The sequence below is a fragment of the Pagrus pagrus genome (genome assembly GCF_965226575.1).
Source record: "Pagrus pagrus genome assembly, chromosome: 8".
Classification (NCBI taxonomy): domain Eukaryota; kingdom Metazoa; phylum Chordata; class Actinopteri; order Spariformes; family Sparidae; genus Pagrus; species Pagrus pagrus.
In genome coordinates, this window is record NC_140192.1 from 14209450 (window position 1) to 14229174 (window position 19725).

Consider the following 19725-nt stretch of genomic DNA (forward strand, 5'->3'; position numbering starts at 1 on the left):
TTTGACTGTGGGAGATGCTTGAAATAAGCATCTATTAAGAATAATAATGATCATTTTCATGACACATAATAGCAAAAGGATATTGTTCCGTCCTAATCGTCCACATGTAACATTTTGGGTTGATTTTAGATTTTCACATAACAGGCCACGAGCTATTTCTTTTTTAACCGCGGCCATTATAACAGACCCTGTTGCACACAGGCCTCGGCTATGTAAATGTGGTGGCGCACGCATGGCGCACAATGCCAAAGATAGAGTAACAAATCAGGAATTTCCCTCCTGCCACTCCTGAGAGCGCAAGAGAGGACAAAAGTTAGGGATTAAGCGCTTCTCCTCAGAGAGGAACAAGCGAAAGGCAGCTAATTTGTCGCAAATCTTTTTGTCAAGATCATCACCAGTCTCCACGTTTCCAGACGCGTTGGGGACATTAAATTGGAGAAGGAGGAGGAAGAAAAAGAAGTTGTTTTTATTTTTCATGATGAGTGTGGACCCATCAGCTTTGCACGATGACCTCTTTTAGAGGCTCTGATGGAATAAACTTCGCACTGCAGGAGAACAACGTTTACCAAGAATACTGTGACTCGCAAGTTTTGGTTTTATGACTTTTTTTTTTCCTTTTTTCTCAGCTGTTCGTTTGGGATTGCTGTCGCTGGTCACTTTTTCGCTCGATGGCGTAGGTGGTGGCAAGAGTTTTTTAAAATCACCTTTTTTTGTGGACAAAGGATTTGATATTTATTATGCTGACACATCTGGATTATGTGCGTAAAACCAATCGGAGGGTTTGAAATCCAGTGAAGAAGCCACCGTCGCCACTTTTGGAGAAGGGAAATGCGGAGAGAAAACGGCGTCTAGAAGGATGCTGCTGCTTGTACAATGGAAGTGAAGAACTTTTTTGCTGCTGTTGCGCTGGTTTGTGTCTTCTTTTGCGCCACTTTCAGCCAAGAACTCAACCCCAAAGGCAAGAATGTATGCAAAGCGCCTGGGTAAGCATCAGCGCAGAGGAAAAGTAGGAGTTAGTGGTCGCAGATCAGTTTGTTTGGGAGTTTATTCTCGTGACTTCTCTGTACTTGCCTCATTCCTCTTTCACATTCTCACAAGTGGCATCAGCTCATTCCTTAAGTGGTGTTATTTGCTTGAAGGGTAATTGGGTTTTAAAACAGAGAACAAGACATTAAATTGTTGATAAGAAATGACATTTTTTGCAGTGTTGGCCTCAGGCACGAATAGCGGTTCTCACCAAAGTGGAAAAGTCGTTGTTTACCATAAGATCAGTCACTGACCTCATTTTTCTAAACCCTTCTTTCACTCTTCAACACGCATTCTCATTACAACTTGTATTTTCGATCATATTTCACCACTTTCTTTTCGACATACAACGTGTTCCCAGTCCGCTATAGCAGGAGGCGGAGCCCATTGAAGAAAGCAGCTATACAGATGTGTACATCTGGAGCAGGAGTGTTCTCACTGCTCTGTAGGGGGCGCTCTCATTGATCTATACAGCATTCGTGGCACCGTTTGATAACACACTGCGTTTGATAGGCATTCTTTAAAAGTTTTGGGGGAAGTTTATAAAATGTTTAAACTGATATTGTGTTAACAGTTTTTGGAGGTGATATTTCAAAATAGTAATAATTATGTTTTTAGAATAATCAACATATCAACAAAGGTCAAAGTACCAAAAAAAAAAGCATTTGTTAGTGACCTCTAGGATCACAGCTGAGCCTGTGGATGTCTGGTCGCTAGTGTACAAGAGACAAAAGAAACATCCAAGCCCACAATTGCTGACTGCAGCGTCCAAACTTGTTGGACTAAAATTGTGGTAGGTAAGAAACAGCAAATGTAATCCAGGGCTCCCACTCTAACACACTGTTCTGTGAAAGCTGAATACTTTCAACAACAACAACAACAAAAAATCATGTCATATGTTTAAGTGTCTCTTTTTTCTTGCAATTTCATCGTCAGCATGAAAACTAAGTAAGTGAAAATAAAAGTATTAGAGCAAAACAAAATAGATTTTCTGATAAGAATACACACTGCATTTGAATATAATGAAATGTAATCAAGAGCTAAAACGTAGTCATGCTGTCGTCTTAGTTTTTTGTTAGCCTCAGCCAGCAAACGGCTTATTTTAGTGCTTTGTGGAGCTTTCAGTGTGATATATATAGTACCGGACTTCACTGCTCCACAAGTTTGACATTTTGCCCTCCTTCCAGCATTCAACATTCATTGCAGTGAACTCACCGCTCACTTGTTTTTCCCATCGTGCCCATTATGTTTTTATTTCCTCTGACTTGAATGCAATGCTTTCAGCGCTGATGCAGAAAAATGGGGTTTTGAATTGGCGAGAGAGCAGCTATTGAAATCCTCGCCAGAGGTAGCTGGTGCATTCTTTATGCTGTAATCAAAGGTAAACAGCAGCGCAGGTACGCCTCGAAACGCCAATTTAAATCTAGACAACAGTGAATGCAATCTCTCCTCTTGACTGCTGACATGGATTGGCTGCGGGTTAAAGATCAAAAGGGGTCAACTGCATGCATGTTTATTGGAAGTCATCCAATCACGAGCAGCACAGTCGCAGAAAAGTTGAACCCAGCTCCATATTATGTTTATGAAAAGACAAAAAGCTTATTTAAATCTAGAGATTTAAATCTGGAAAGCGTACAGAGGTTAAACGTGTGATCTCCACCACGCGCCTGCTCTGGCAGGATAAAAAACAGCGTCGCTCCCTGCTCATTGACTGAAAGCAAACTGCCATCTTCAAACACTTTAGGGGAAGCTGACGTGTTGCAGGGGGCCCCGCAGAGGTCACAGGCGTGGGAGGAAGAGGAGACACATCCGTTCTTTCCTGACAGGGCCGAAACCTTGGCCGCAAAATATTGTCTGAATATTCACATTCCTCCTTCGAAGACAAACTACACAGATTCAGGGGTTAAGGGCTTTTGAGTGTACAACCATGTGCAAGGCATGTGTGTCATGTACAATGCCCTGCATGCGTTTGCAGAATCAGCCACATCAATAAGCAGTGTGAGATCAAAGAGGCGTGAGTTGGGTGTGGATGCTGCCTCTTTGATATGTGTTTGTTCGGCTGTATTTTAGCCAGGTTCCTCATCGTCCCCCTCTCATTTTCAATCTCCACGCTCTCATCTTTTCCAGATCATCAGGATTTGTGTGCTGCAGTGGATGGGGGCAGCTAGGGGATGAATGCCTGACACGTATGTACCCTCACCGTGCGCCAACATTTGTCAGTATGTGTCATGTAGCTCAGTGTGCAAGCCAGTTTGAATAATGTGGCCTGTTCTTGTTCACCCAAGCTCTCTGCGAAGGCAACTTCACCTGCAAGGAAAACGAGGTGTGTGTCAGGCCCAATGAATGTCGCTGTCGTCATGGTTACTTTGGAGCTAGCTGTGACACCAGTAAGGGATTTTTTTTTTCTTTACTTTACGTATGTCTGTGTCCGCTGCTTTGTTCCAGACTGATGTATCTCAATCACTATTTGATAGACTGCACTTCAAATTTTGTACTGATGTTAATGGAGCCCAGAGGATCACCCCTCATGACTCTGGTGATCCTGTGACTTTTCCTCTAGTGTGGCTCGGGATGAATTGGGATGCAATTTACACCCACACACACACAAAATTCCCCTCAGGATAAATTGAAGGGGCCGGGTAATATATTGATATTATATGGTTGTCATGAAATGAGACTATGTATTGTGTTGGATTTCAAACGGTTTTGAAGAAGACTGTTCTACTTTTTCCACTTTCCACTTTACCCACTGAGTCATTATACCCACATAAACGATGATTATTTATCAAGAATCCACTGTGTTAACATTTTGTGGAAGTAGGCCTACCAATAGACTTCTTTATATTATTGTTGCAATATCAATCTCAAGGTTTTTGGTTAAAAATATTGTGTTATGTGATTTTGTCACCCAGTCCAAGTGCTTTTGAGGAGATTTCAAAATATCAAGATGGACAGTATACTGTGTATTGCCATATAGCCTAAAAATATTGATATTATTTTGAGACCATGTTGCTCAGTCCTAGCACCACTGGCAATCTCCTTCTCCGGGGACTATTATTAGGTCAACAGTTGCCCTCTACCCACATTCCTGAAAGCCTGAGCTGTACAGTATGTTGTGTTTAGTGTTAATTAGCAGTGTTAGTGAGCATGCTAAACTAAGATGGTGACCACAGTGAACATTGCACCAGCAAAACATCGTCGCCGTTGTGGGTATGTTTCCATGCTGGCGTTTAGCTCAAAGCACTGCTGCGCCACTAACACCGCTGTAGACTTTTTAAGTCTAAGAATATTTGCCAAGTCACACAGAATATTTCCCATCTCATGATCACTGCACTGTATTTCCACAGAGTGCCCTACCCAGTTCTGGGGCCCCGACTGCAAAGGGAAATGTAATTGTTACCCCAACGGCCAGTGCGACGACTTGACCGGCGAGTGTACGTGCAACCACAATCGTTGGGGACCGAACTGCGAGAATGCTTGCTTATGCCAAAAGGGCAAGTGTGACCAAGAGACGGGCAAATGCACATGTCACCCTGGCGTCTGGGGTCCCCAGTGCAACAACAACTGCTACTGCAGCATCAACTCTGTCTGCGATGCAATGACAGGGCGATGCCTGTGCAATCCTGGTTGGACCGGGAGGAACTGTGCAATCCAGTGTAACTGCAACAATTCACCCTGCGACCAGTTCACAGGACGCTGCCAGTGCAGGGAGCGGCTATGGGGCCCGCGGTGCGAGCGATACTGCCAATGCATCCACGGCAAGTGCAACCAGGCAGACGGCTCGTGTACCTGCACACCAGGGTACCGTGGGAAGTTCTGCAGGGAGCCATGTCCTGCTGGCTTCTATGGCCAAAACTGCAGGAACAGGTGAGGGAAATAACTCGGCAGGGCGCAAATGCAGCATTTCAAAAACACAGCAAGCATGTAGTTTTACGTATTTGTTCAGTTCCCTTGTCTGATCCATATTATGGTGCGGTTTTGTGGTTTTGATAGGAAATAACATTTGATATATGCTGCAGCTGATAACTGTTAAAATATCTGTAAATGTTACTTAATGGAGCAATAATAAAGTGAGATCTGGGAGAAGGTATTCACATTACCCCATACTCGTCAGCCAACATGTAAAAGCAATTCAGGTTAAGTGATTTACCTTCCATGGACTGTGCCTTTCTCACATGATACAAACCAGAGAGATCACAGTTAGCATTTAGTATTGTTTCCCTCTTTAAAAGATCATTACAGCAACATCCAAATACAGGTTCTTTTTCATCACGTTTCCAGAACAGTTTCACTGCATTTAGGTGAAATGGAGGACGTTTAGTGTAAACAAGATAAACAGAATCCTTTTTTTCTGTTTTTCTTGGCTGACCACAGGTGTGGGCACTGCAAGGGCCAGCAGCCCTGTAAGGTGACCGAGGGACGCTGCGTCACCTGTGACAGAGGCTGGAATGGGACTCGGTGTGACCAGCTGTGCTCCAAAGGCTTCTTTGGTGAAAACTGCCAAGAAGTGTGTCCCACCTGCAAAGACGGTCACCACTGCGATCCCATACATGGCAAGTGCTCTCACTGTAACCCTGGCTGGATTGGGGACAGGTAAGAAAACACTAACAGTCCAACTCAGAAATGTGTAAAAGCAGCATGCAATTTTCATATTTTGTTGTTCAGTCAGACCTCTTATCTCATAGAGCTTTGTCATTTCCAGAGTTAAAAACATAAGAGCAGTATCTTTAACTAGTAGCTACTGTAATATGCATTTCCACGCAGTGATAACAACCATGACTCACACTGCTCAGCATGAAAATGGTTGTAATCACGGCATTCCTTTTGTGTGCGATAGGTGTGAGGTGCGCTGCCCCAACGGCACATACGGCGAGAACTGTGAGAACAACTGCAGTCACTGTTTTAACGGCATCTGTCATGTTGTCACCGGAGAGTGCCTGTGTGACCCGGGGTTTTATGGCACCTAGTAAGTCATGACTGAGACGCCTCATACTGAAAAAAACTCATGTTTATGCCCTCGGCAGCTTTACAGCACACATGCTTTTAGATTATTTATGTCGCACGCTTAGATTTCTTGGGAATTGAATGAGCGAGCTTGTGTTTTGAGGCATATTTTTTTTTTACAGATAATGATAAAAAGGACACTCTTGGAATAGTAAAGTGAAATACCCACAAACCTCCATCACAGGAAGAAAGAACCCGATCCCATTAGTCATTTTCTTCCTTTCTGCGTCCTATTTTTGCATCTGTCACTTGGAGGGAACATTAAACAGATGTTGTTTTTGTCTCTTCTCTGTACTCAAGCTGCAATATGACCTGTCAGCCTGGCCAGTATGGAGTGAACTGCAACCAAACCTGCTCTTGCCATGTCAAGAACTGCGATCCTGTGTCTGGTGCTTGCTATCTACGTAAGGAAATCTTCCTGTTTCTTCAGGAGCATGCTTTGATGTTTACGCAAACTTGTGTTTTTCTCAATAATGCGCCCTCTCAGAGGCAGAAAAAACAGTTGTTTCTTACTCGGGCTACACAAACAGAAATAATTATAACCCTCTGAACTGTTTGTCCAATGAGCCAGATGCCACTAGTGCTGCCTGCGTATTAAATGTCTAATAGTTGGCTGTACACACCGAGCACCAACAAACACATCTATTCAGGTCAGTGTGTGTAGCGGGAGAGTTAACGTAGCGAGGCCTTGATAGTGTTTCCAGACCCAGACCGGTGTCCTTTTTATGGCTGTGTTTGTTGGCTCTGTTCCTGTCCAGCCGGAGAGAGAGAGAGAGAGAGAGAGAGAGAAAACAGGAGAGAGAGGAGAGAGGAAGGAAGACATAAAGAGAGGGGGATGGAGAAAATATGAGAGAAAAAGAGAAGTTGGAAGGGAGACAGAGGGAGAGGCAAATGTGGACTGTTTGGAAAGAGGAGATGGTTGGAGGCAGGTGGGGGAGAATATTGTCGTATAGAAGACGAAGGCAGCAGGTAATATGGCCAGTGGGCATGATGGGCAGCGGCAGGTCGGTCCGTGATATTATAAGACCTTGTCACTTTTACTTTAACCCCATCTCCAAACAGCTGTCCATTCTTTATCCATCTGCGAACGCAGAGCAGTGACAACATGTCACGCCCACACTGCCCAACAATCCATCTCAGCCTTATGTGACAGTGTAAAGACCAGAGGGCCACTTCTACTTACCCCTTAACTGATGGCTTGCTCCTCTCTTGGTGTCATCTGTCCTTGCAAGTGCCAAAATGCCGTCCACACTTATGCAATGTGGCACTTATTATCTTCGGGGTGTGTTCCACTTGAAGAGGGAGGGGTGCTAATAAATCATCGATGAGTTATGGTGAGGGGGTAAAGGGGAGGAAGTCGCTTGCAGGAAATCAGCAATGAAAGGGTAAGTGGTCTCATGTCTTGAGGGAGATAAGATTAATAGTGAATAATTTGGAGTGAATCGCCGCCTGTTGCAATCTCATTTCCTCCGCGATGCTTCACGTCAAGCAGCGATTGAAAATCAATTGTTTATGCGACCCCGTGCTTTATCTTTGTTATCAAAGCTTACTATCACATCAATAACGATTATACACAGTTAGCTCAAGCCTCTCCTCAAGTCATTAGAATGTACTCGTTCAGTAAATCACAATAATATGCTACACGCCGAGGTGTCTAGGGTTAGTGATGACAGAGAGAGAGATTTGTTGAAATTGGCATGGGGAGGTTTGCTCTGAATGTGGCAATGTGGCACACCCAGAATTCCCTGCGTCTCGTCTTTCAGAGCCCAACCAGCGGATGGGTGTGATTGCGGCTGGAACCCTGGTCTCCTTCTTGCTGATTGTCCTGCTCTCGCTGCTCTGCTGCTGCTGCCTCTGTCGACACAAAGACGACCACAAGTGAGTGACAGATGGGTGTCTTTACCTTTACCGTCCACAATGGAGGCTCGAGTTCCTAGTAGGAGGCTCACCCCGGTTATGAAAATAGAGGAAAATATTTTCTTTTTACTTACTCTCACAGGTACCAGATTGTTAAATGAATAACTGCATATAAATTGTATTTCAAGTGCTTTTATGTATTGACATTACGGCGTGAGTAGCAACGTGAGCAGCCCAAGAGCCCTCAAAAGAGGCACGGGGCCAGGTTTAATATGCCTCCTTTGAATGATTCATTTGGATTTCCATGCCGTCATCCCTTTTCAATCCTAACCGAGACAACTCTACCAACAGCAAAAAAGCCAAGCGGATCCTGTGTGGACGATTCAGCCGAATCAGCACTAAACTTCCCCGTATTCCACTGAGGCGACAGAAACTGCCCAAAGTAGTCGGTAAGCCCTAAAACTCTTTCTCATATCCCGCTGCAGTGCTGCCAGAGGCTGCTGTATTTTATGTAATCATCCTCTCTGCTGCTTGTACAACACAGTCTGCCGAAGCCACATCACTCTTAGCTTCATTGGTAGCTATAGTATAATTAGCTAAGGTCATGCATGCAATGATGTTGATGGAGGTGGACTATGAAAACTGTGGTTTCACTGGTTATCAGAGATTTTATATGTTTCAGCTTAAAACATCCGAGACAGTGACAGCAGCGAATGTCAGTCGGTGAGCATTTTCCTTCAGCGCTACCTTAGTCTGCCTCTTAGATGATGAATAGGGTTGAAAAGTGTATGGTGGCTGCCAGGCGAGTATGGGGTTTCATTTGAAAGGAATGCTCTGGTTTTAGAGCCCCTTATTATTCTTGGCACCCTCAAATGCCATGTGTTCATATTATTACAACCCTAAACTGGGGCTTTTTTCGCCCCATTTTCTTTTACTCGTTTCCATCGTCTTCTTCCCCAAGAAAACTTTTCTTGGGCTGAGGAGGAGGCTGTGTTATTAAAAGAAGGCCAGTGGTCGTCAGGGGGGCCCGGGTGGTGCTGAGTGACACACTATCAAAGGCCGCACTGTTTGGGTGAACGCTGCAGCTCTGCTGCTCTGCTGCTCCATGCGGAGGTCTCGTGGTCTGTGACAGATCTGTCTGTGACCCCGTGCTTTTTTTTATTATAGACAGAGGAGATATGCTGATCTTCTGAACCCCACCGCACACAGTTCAACATGACTGTTTTTGTTCTGAACTCATAAATAGTTTTAATGGTTTAAAAATACGCAATTATCTGAAAATATATATCATTATACAAATTATTATTGTTCATAGTCACAACACAAGCAAGTTGCAGGGCAGATTTATTGTCATGTGCTGCAGAATAGAACAGCAATATCTTTCTGTACTTTTCAAACTTCTATATCGAATTTTTTTATATTTTCAAGACATGGAAATATTCTTCTAAAGAGACCATTTGTATTAATTATGCAAATGTTTTTATTTAATAGTTTGAAGAAGGAGATAAATAATGTTTAGCCAAGGACATTGACAGAATATCGGATGACATTTGCAACAGATTAATTAATTAGTCCACTGGCAGGAAGTTAATTTATTTTTGTTATCTATTGTTGCAGCTTGTCAAATTATCTGCTTTTGGCTGAATATTTTCACTCCAAACTTGAATCTTTGGACTGTTAGTCTGACAAAACAATGATTTTGGTTTTAGGCTCTGGGAAGTGGAAACTATGGGAATCTTTCTTTATTTTCTGATTTATAGATTAAGTCATTGATTGGTTGAAAAATATATATACAAAGTGTCGCACAACACATCGAACTTTGCCTCAGCTTAAGCATCATTTGGAAACATTGTAATTTGATTCATTAACAGGGCTCCACTGCAGTCAGTGTGCCGTGGAAGGAGTTAAAACATGATGACCTGGTTTCTTCTCTGCGTCTTAGCAGCATGTGCCTCCTCAGTTATCCAGCTGATTATTTAGGCTAGAATCTGTCTCCATTATGCCTCACAGCACTGGGACAGAGTTGCCTTTGTCATCGTATTGTGGGACATTAATGTGCTTGTTTGTGAAGAGTTTGACCATGTGAAGCGTTTGAATGCCAGAGGCATTAAAAGCAACATCAAATAAACAAAAAAAAAATCATTTTCACTTTTTTGTTTGTGTTTCCAAGAATCCAGGCACAGAAACAAAACAGCTTTTAGCCTTTTACAGTCACGATTTCTACGTTTTTAGACACACCAACACATAAGACTACCATGTAATGAAGTTTAAGACCAGTCCTCGATGCCCAGTCAAACCTATTACAGCTATGTGTCTCTCCGCTGCTTTCTGTTGGGTTACCCACAGAAGCTTGGACTGCCAACACTTAGAAACTCAAACTCTGACTGGGGCTTCACAGTCCTGCACACACACACACACGCACGCACACACACACACACACACACACACACACACACACATTCCAGAGGGGGCCCGATGGGGCTGGAAACAGGAAGTGGTCAAATTTACCCCAGCCCGTGTCAGAACTGTGATTTATCCACACCAGGGTCAGTTGCAACAGATGTGGCAAGACAAAATGAAAAAGGAACGGGGGGAAGTAGAGGAGGAAGACAACATTTATTCGTCCGTTAGCATAGTTAGCCTCAGAGAAACAGCTACATGAACACACTGTCACTTATTTGCCTCTTGGCGCAACTAAAGCTGTTTGCTTGTAGTTTGGCATTCCATTCTAAGCATATTTGCTCCACGCCCTACAGATACACGTCTGTCGGCATTTCTGCATCCCCTGTGTCCAAATGCTTCCCCATCAGTGAGGGCTGAGAGCAGCGCCACCTGCTTTTTTCATCCTCATATATCGTGGGAAAGTTGGCTGGGACTGCAAGTGTTAAAGTCACTCTTAAAGGTCCAGTGTGAAGTACTCAGGGGGATCTATTGGCAGAAACTGAAATGTTTTCATTGGTGTAAAATCCTCTGAAAGTGACAATCGTTGTTTTTGTTACCTTAGAAGAGCTCTTTATATCTACATAGAGTGGTTTCTCTTCCACAGAGTCAGCCATGTTGCATGTTGCATGTGCCTGCATTAGGCAAGAACCAAACCAAATGCTGGCTACAGAGAGCGCCTTTTGCTTTTATTGCGTTTTTAGGGGCCAATGTAGGTTCTCTACACAGTTGGAGGGGGATGGTGAGGGGGAGGGTATTCAGTTCTCTACAGTCTGCAGCCTGACATGTAGATGCCACTAAATCCTACGCACCGGTCCTTTAAGTGCTTGAGAACATGAGAAACATGCTTCTGTCTTTACCAGATAATTTTACAAATACTTGTCATCGTTGATTAGTTAACAGGCTCTGAGTCGGCCGTGTCAGATGTCACTCAGTGTTCTGTAACCCTGACACAGGCTATTTCAGACTGAAACGTATTGTTTCTTCTTATCATTGGCATATCATAATATCCAGCAGGCATTTGAACTAGCCACCTCCTTTCCCCAGGCCCAGCTCTCTAGCCTTAAGACTACCTCTGCCTCAGGTCTGTTAACGCCTCCCCCCACTGAGCAACTGTGGTGGTGAGGCTGTGCAGCTGGGACGTGTCAATAATGCCCTGTTGTGCGTTGGCCTCCATGTAGGGAGGGATCACAGTGGCGTCCAGTCTGAAGAACAATCTGCCCCACTAGTCCCGCAAGTCTGGAGGGAACAGCTTTCAAGGGCAGCAGTTGTTCATCACGGCATACAAGTGATGTCGCAAAATGCCCCATGTGTTAGCTTGTTGACTTACTCATCTGAAGTCTTTGCATAGGTTAGCTGCATTACATTCCTCAGCCACTCAAAGAGTCTCTGCCTCTCTGCCTGCTGCTGCACAGCGAAGACTCTGCACAAGGGCAGGAGTTTGTGCAAAATATTGTTTGTCATCCACACCTATCTGGATAAATATTTCCTGGGTTTTGTATACAGTATATATTGTTACTAATCTACCACATCCACACCAAGTTGATTTATTTTTACGGATAATCCACTCAAAATAGTAAGGCCATGGTATCGGAGTCATTTTTGTAGACACAACAGTCCAACACTGAGTGCATGCAGAGAGAGCAGCGTGGCATTATTCTGCTAAAACAGGATATCCTTAAATAATCACATAAATGGGTGCCCTTGGGTGGAAGTCCCCTCTACATACATATCGAAAATGCTTGTTATTCTTTGTCTTTGTTTTCCCCTTTTAACACACACATCTGTAGTTGCTTATTGTAGACACGTTGCACCTGTGTTGACATTATCCACCCTACGAGTCACCAGGGGCGACTCTAGGCTCAGACCTTAGGGATGCTCAGCTCCCACACATTTAAAATTCTGTTAGTGAAATGTTTTTTTCCCCCTCAACTAAACAGTTAATGTTCTGCCACTATAACAATCTTCACTATCCGTCCACTTTCTTATCTGGTTCTTCCTACTCGTCTCTCCCTTTTTGCACTGACAGTCACGCACAAACATACTGCATGCAGCTAGAAGATGACATAGAATCTGATAATAAATAATATTCGTGACATAAATGAATGTAACAGGAGGTTCTACATTTGATAACAGGATATTGTCATTGCTTATTCATGTGTTAACAGCATTGTGGAGTCCACTGCATTGTAGTCAGGTAACAGCAAAGCCTTACTCTCGCCTGAACTTGGCTGTTTTGCAGAGAAATACAATTGTGATTGTGATTTGACTTACAGTTAAATCCTATGATTTGGCAAACTACATGAAACTCAGCATCCTCGAGGAAAAAAACAAATCATTGTCAGTGAAAAAACTGCTTTGTTCAAACACGTCAGTATACAAAACAATTCTGTGGCACAAACACACGCACACATCCTCTGTGATTCTGAGTTGACCATGACTAAATCTGGTTGTTGTTTGAGAAAATGTTGACGCAAGAAAAGCAGATGAGACAGAGAGTCACATGGTGAGAGGCAGACGGATTGACACGGGAAGCAAGAGAACAAACATCGGGCTGGTTTATGAGGAAAAATAAACCAGACATGTTTAGTTTACACCCTCTGGCGAGAGGAACATCTAAACAGGTCATCAAAGTTATATCTGTTTGAACGTTATCAAGATCAATATTTTCTTCTTTTGTAGTCTTTTATAACGTGCATGCATTTCATCACTTACAAGATGAGATGCAGTGAGAATTTAAGCTGTGTGAAATCTGACTGACAGAGCTGTTTTCATACCCTGATATTACAGATGAAAGACAAAGTAAATGCAAAGTAAAGTGTTTCATCTGACAGCGCTTCTACAAGTCATCATGTCTGCAAAAATCCAGCTGTCAATCTCTTAAAGTAGTTCATCTTTTTAGTTACAGTCAAACAACAACAGCTAAGGAGCTAGGATTTGTTCCTGGCCAGGGTCCTGGTACAGTTAGGGGATTTCTTCCGCGCAGGGTTTATCTGAGGTCTAAACAAATGGACGGACCCATGTGTCTCTGGGCATGTAAACAGGAGCATCTGATGTGGTCGGTCATGTCGAGTTAACGCCCAGCACAGTTTAGGCCCAAACTGCGCTCTTCACGCCAGATGGGACGATCAACCGCAAGTATCCCTCAGCAACCACAGCTGTCCTGAGACTGTAGGGTCAGCAGAATGCTGCAGTGTCTGAAGGGGAGGAAGGAAGAGGACGATTGAGAAAGAGAGGGAGGCAGACAGCGAGCGAGAAACATGACTTGACCTACATACAGTATGGTTGAGGGAAAGGTTTCAGTGGAAAATGACCAACAAACCGATTTTCTGACTCAGTTTGCTCATCACCGAAAAACCAGAAAAGACCGGAATACGAGACGCCATGATGCTAACGATGCAAAAGTTTAACTTAGGTTTGATAATTGATTACCTGACTGATTCTATACAAAAAATTGCTGATGTTATCACAGATTCTCAATTAATACAGCTAAAAGGTTTACAGACTCGCTGTTTCTCCTTGTCCCCTCATCACTCTTTCAGACTTTTTCCCTAAAAGCTGAACCACCCCTTTAAATATTTAATATGTAACATTTCCACATTAAAATGTCTAAAACCAACTAGACCTTTATTAAATATTTTGTCAAGTTGTCTACTTATAGTATCACAAATGTTCAAACCCAGAGAAATCTGTCATTTATTCCCTATTCATCCCCACATACTGCTCACCCACTAAATGTCAAAATCAACCAAAGCTGATTGAAAGTCTGCGTGTCTTATGATGGTCGTAACACTGTTTCTTTTCTGTCTTTTAACCTGCTTAAGATACAACTCTGGGGAAAACCTGAATCACTTCAGCTTTTGGCATCAACATATAAAAATACTTGACAGCTCATTCGCTTTTCATAATGTTGGAGCCTTTGTTAGCTCACATGCAAAGCCAATAAAACCCAGTTTTTCCGCAGACTCACCTAAACCAACACTTTCTACGACTCCGCAGCAGTTGTGAGAGTGAGTGAGAACAGACTGTTGTTCTTGTAACACGGTACAATACCCTCTTGCTGACCTTTTGGCTTCTGCATTTGTTTTCTGTTCTCAGTAGCCCACCACGACCCAGAGAACACCTTCAACTGCAGCTTCATCGAGCCCCCGTCAGTGGCCGAGCAGCCCTCCCCCTCCTCCTGGTCGTCCCAGGAGTCTTTCTCTACCTTTGAGAGCGGAGACGAGGGGCCAGTTTACTGTGTGCCCCATGAAGGTGAGTCATCGTAAGAATAAACAAACAGTTTAGTTATCTGGAATGACGTACATAAATCCATAATTTGTCTTTGGCATGAAGGAGCCTTTTCACAAACACACACACACACACACACACACACACATGCTGATAGACACACAGAGAGAAGTGTGACCGTGCAGTGACTCACCAGCTTCTGTAAATCTCATTATGGAGATAGTTCCTTTATCATATGCCATCTAGGCCCAGGTTCTGCTTCGAGAACAAGGAGTGTATAAACAGGAAATGGAACAGTCAAGTCAGCATATGGCACAAATCCAAACAATGACTAACGCCTTGAAGTTTGGTGGAAAACACCCGTTCCATCGGTTTCTATTTTAGATGTGTGACGGTGCAAATCGCTGGATTGTTAGTGCTCATTTGGTTTAGTACTCATTCTGCGCATGAGTGGTTCAAGGGCTTGAAAACAATTGTTTTGACTGAAACGCCTTGAGCACAAAAGAATTACTGCAAACATCAGGAAAGGGTTTTGAATTGGAGTTGCACCAAGCTCCTCCAGTCTCAAGTATGTGTATACAAATTAGCAAATGAATGGTACAGATATTAGTCTTTAAATAACATGTGTTGTTGCTTTTCTAATGGGGAAGAGGTATTTTTACAGGCTGTTTTCTACTTAACCATCTACAACAATAAATTCTTAACTGATTGTCTTGATTGTATTGCTCAGTTTTATACATGAAGCTCATTATGTAGCTTGGCTTTACAATCTGTATACCAACAGCACGCTCTACCCTCAGCCCCTCGATTCAAATGAAAATATAACCACACAACAAAGCATCCAGAAGCATTGAGATTGAAATTAGCTAACATTAGCAAACATTAGCCACCATGAGTTTAGGTCGCACACATACTTGCTTTTAACAACGCGTTCGCATTCATGTAATGGCTGCCTTGCGTATCCTGCATTTGTTTGGAGCGTCAGTTCTGCGCATCCTCAGAAATTAACGCTACGCATCCACTAGATTCAATACACACATATACCGTAGGGGCAGTGTAGCACCAGTATGATGATGTAACAGAGTCAGGAGTCAGCAAGGATGTCAGTAGCAGCAGGGACAGCAATGCCAACACACATAGTATATAGGCAGGCACGTACACGGAGCAACCGGTTGTCTATGCAGATGCCTGATTAAAAAGCAAGTACATCTCTGACCATACTGATCATGAATTGCATTATCTTGCTTACATTTATTATGTGAATGGAGTTTATATTATGTCTTAATTTAAAAAAGTAAAATAAAAACTGTGCCTTAGTTATAAATATTGAAGAGATAATCATTGACTAATACCACCTTCCATTGATCCACAGAATCTGTGAACGAAAGCAAAGAGAAGAACAGTCCCTCCCCAACAACAGAGAAGCCAGAAGCTGTCCTCGATGAAGACGATGCTGGGGAGTACACCTCCCTGAAAGACACCAGTGTCACAAAACCAGAAGGCAGTGAGCAGCCCCTGCTCAAATCCTCTGACAGCGAAGGGTCCACCAGTGGCTCCGAGTCCACTACTGCAGCCCTCTACGCCCGAATCGCCCGCCTCTCCAAGCAGTCCAAGGAGGACGATGGCAGCGGCAGGGATGGAGATGGTACTCCCACACCAGAGGCAAAGCGCAATGGAAAGCCACCACCTTCACCTGGCAAGCCCAAACCACGCCCACCAGACCCATCCACCAAGCCCAAAGTATCGTGGATACATGGAAATACTACAGGCTCTCCCCAGGTAGAGCAGCAGGGGCAGGGTGTAATGAAGTCACTTGTAGTGCCAAAGGAGAAAAAGAGAAGCTCCAGCGATGGCTCAGCCAAGAGCGAGGAGCGGCAGAAAATGAAGGAGAAAGGCCGTGAGCAACAGAAGAAACAGGAGGGGAAGGAGGCAGAAGTCAATGGCTCCCCCAGCAAACACAAACCTCTGCGAGGTAAGAAGTCTGGGGACGAGCACAGCAGTCCCAGTCACATGGAGCACATAAACGGCGTGGTTCAAAATGCCCTCAAGAAAATAAGTAACTTCCATAGCTCCTCATCTGAGAAGAAAAGTGCTGACAGTCCAAAGGAGACCGCCAAGGAGCCACCCAAGAGCCCCAAGGTCATCCACCCTCATATGAACTCTGAGGCGGCCACGCTCCTCGCTGCTCAGCTCAAGGAGAAAACCCAAAGCATCAACAGGAACGAGGGGACAGGTCTGACAAAAACCAATGGTCTCTCCACACCCAAGGGAAACAGGGAGAAGCCAACACCTCCACAGAAAGCCAAGAGGACCCCCTCAGGTGGATTGAGTCAGCAGGGCTCCAACAAGCCCCTGCTGCCTACCTCGAGCAGCCTCCAGAAGATGGTGGCACCCGTCACCACCGACCTCGGGACCCCTGATGCCAAGAGCCCGGAGAAGCAGGACTTGAACGACTCAAGGGCAGCGGACCCAAAGTTGGATCCTACACCAAAGAAGACTCCCATAAAAAAGCCACCCAGGAAGAAAGGCAAGGAGGGTACTTTGGATACGTCGGAGGTTAAAACACCCCAGCAAAAGACAGCCATTATGCCACCACAGGTAGTGAAATAAGTGTTTTTTTGAAAGATGGCCAAAGATGGATTCCAAAGAGGCTTAAATGGATTTGGTGGAAGGTGAACCACATAGTTTTTTAATCAAGGAATTTGAACATTTTTCTGAGTGTGCTGTGACTCCAGGACCATTCAAGAGTGAGAAATGCTTTAAAATCGAGGGCACAGGCGAGTCAGATTGGTGAGTTGTATTATAATGACCTCTATACACCATTGTATTTCATTTCAAGAATCCTTTTTTTTGTATAACAACTACGTATCAATCTCACACCACAACCTGTGGCTAAGCCGGACACAACTGTGAGGACAGTGGTGCACAGACATAATCCATAGTTCATTCATCTCTATTCCTCTGCAGTATGTCCACCACTATATTTATGTATGGATTGCTTTTGAGTTTTCATATGCAGGTGTCGCAAAAGTAGCTATTTTTTTTGTATGCTCTCCAAAGGTACAAAAGGTACTAAGAATAACAAGAAAATTAGATCCTCAGAGGATTGCAAGCTATTTTTTTTGTTTGTTTTTTCTCATTTCGAAGGACCAACTTGCACAAATTTTATATCTAAAGCAACCCTCAAATAGATGTAACCTTCGTTACTGACGTCAAGGCTTTTCTTTACAGATAATGGTCAACTTCGGTGTTAATTAAAAGCAACACTTTCACAGTTTCAGCGTGGTTTGCTGGAGAACTTTCTTTAGCAAAGAAAGCACCTTTTTTTATTTTCCTCTATTTTGCTACGAGAGCAACTTTCAGGTTGATACACCATGTTATTAGCAAGTTCCCCTTTAATCAACTCAATCTGACACCCCGCAGTACACAAGTTATGCTACATTTAGGACTTAATTGTCTTCTTTGCTTGTGTGAGTCACGTTTAATTCCACACTGAGCTTCAGAGTTGGTTTCGAGGCTTTTTCTCTACAGAAATGTTACATTTTGGGATTTAAAGTCTTAGCTCTCTTTTGTCCAACTCTGTCAGACATGGTTTGCTGGAACCCAAACAAGCTCTTTGATCCTTCTGCAAAAAGGGCTGTTTGAAACCTCTTTCATACTTCTGCTAACACCAAATCACCAGAATGTGCTCTTACTGTAAGTTTTATTCAGTCAGCGAAACCACTAAACCAAAAATGAAATCCCAGGCTATCCTATGTCCTCACTTTATGTCATGCTTATAAATCACTTTAAACACACTTGCTTTTTCTGTAATACAGCAACATCTGTAGTTTCCCTATGCTGTACTTAAGAAAACATACTTCAGGACATAATTCCCCTCTGTAAAGCAGATTTTGTTCAAGCAATGGCTGTTAGTAGCCTTCTCTTCAGAGCAGGAGGAGACTGCCATGTGTCTTTATTTGCTCTTTCAGTTTAGCCGAGAAACTAGGTCAATAACGCCACTCGAGCTATTCTCATTTTACATTAAGTTGTTTACGCCATCGGGGTATTGTGCGAAAAAACAATCTGTTCATAGATGTTTTGTCCCTTAAGGATCATTTTATCTTAAGCTAGTAGATGAATGCTGAAGTAACGGGGTGCTTTCATTTAATTGTTTTAGGGTGAGACTATAAGGCTAAATGGTACCATGCCTGAAGTGTGCAAATGTGCCTCAACTGTGGATCAGTTTAAGCCAAACAAGCTATGTTTGCCTAAATGTTGTTGCCAAGTTTTATTTCAGCTAAGCCAAAAAAGAAAGTGGTGGGGTGGAATACTTAAACTGGACTCATTCAGTATGTCAAGAGAAAAACCTTTTATTTCTGGTAATGGTGGAAAGCTATTTTGAAAATAGCACTCCAAACATGAGCTATGACCAGTGGATGATAGGTATGTATGCAACACGTTAATGTGCTATTGGTTACTTTACATTTACAGGTAATTTGAAAAATCGTCCTGGTTTTATGTGTTTTTTATCAAGGTACAACACATTTCTTTGGTTATTTTTTCAACATTTTCTACTTGTATACATTGTGTACTTTTTATTATCTTTGTAAGCTGTGCTTATATGACCTTTTTAGTTCTTCTGTTTTCCTTGGTGTCAATGAACTGGCTTTCATGTTGTATTTGCTTTTTTTTTGGTATGTTGCTTATTTTTGGCTCTGAACCAAATCTACAGTATGAGTACTCTCCTCCTGTAAAGTTTACATTGGCTTTGTAATTGTTCTCTGTTGATGTTATTGTTTGTGTAACACTTAACTGCATGACGCAGAGTGTAATTATATGGCATTAATAGCTGCACAGGATATCTGTAACCTTCTCGTCCCACCCGGTTGTTATTATTGCCTCCCATAAAAATAACTCATGCAGAAAGGATTGTACAGTACTATGATACCACTGTTGAAACTTATACTTAAAACAATAACATTGTGTAATTATGAAGTGGCAATTTCTTATCTGACTGGCCCGTGCCTGTTTTTATAGGCTTACAGTGCATTTTTGTAAAGAAGGGCCTGAAAAGCTGCAAAATCATTACCAACTGTAAGGTATATTTTGTCTTTTGTGGTTTGTTTTTAGCATCTTTGATTTCCATTTGTGTATGGTCATTAAATTGGTGTTTCCTCATTTACTTCT

General features: G+C 43.1%; 1 protein-coding gene across 1 annotated transcript; it reads left to right on the forward strand.

Annotated features, from left to right (window-relative positions):
* Positions 1-293: 293 nt before the first annotated feature.
* Positions 294-19716, forward strand: scarf2 (scavenger receptor class F, member 2). The gene is made up of 11 exons (XM_084359943.1): positions 294-983; positions 3154-3212; positions 3312-3413; positions 4374-4893; positions 5401-5619; positions 5864-5992; positions 6331-6434; positions 7794-7908; positions 8239-8336; positions 14425-14580; positions 15929-19716. The coding sequence occupies exons 1-11, from the start codon at positions 874-876 to the stop codon at positions 17164-17166; spliced, it is 2850 nt and encodes a 949-aa protein (XP_084216069.1). The 5' UTR covers positions 294-873; the 3' UTR covers positions 17167-19716.
* The last annotated feature ends 9 nt before the right edge of the window (positions 19717-19725 follow it).

Excerpts from the sequence above, each read along its gene's own strand:
- scarf2 (XM_084359943.1), top strand. The coding sequence starts at position 874 with ATGGAAGTGAAGAACTTTTTTGCTGCTGTTGCGCTGGTTTGTGTCTTC. Across the intron at positions 8,337-14,424 it reads GAAACTGCCCAAAGTAGTCG|TAGCCCACCACGACCCAGAG; the intron begins GTAAGCCCTAAA and ends TTCTGTTCTCAG. Across the intron at positions 14,581-15,928 it reads TTACTGTGTGCCCCATGAAG|AATCTGTGAACGAAAGCAAA; the intron begins GTGAGTCATCGT and ends ATTGATCCACAG.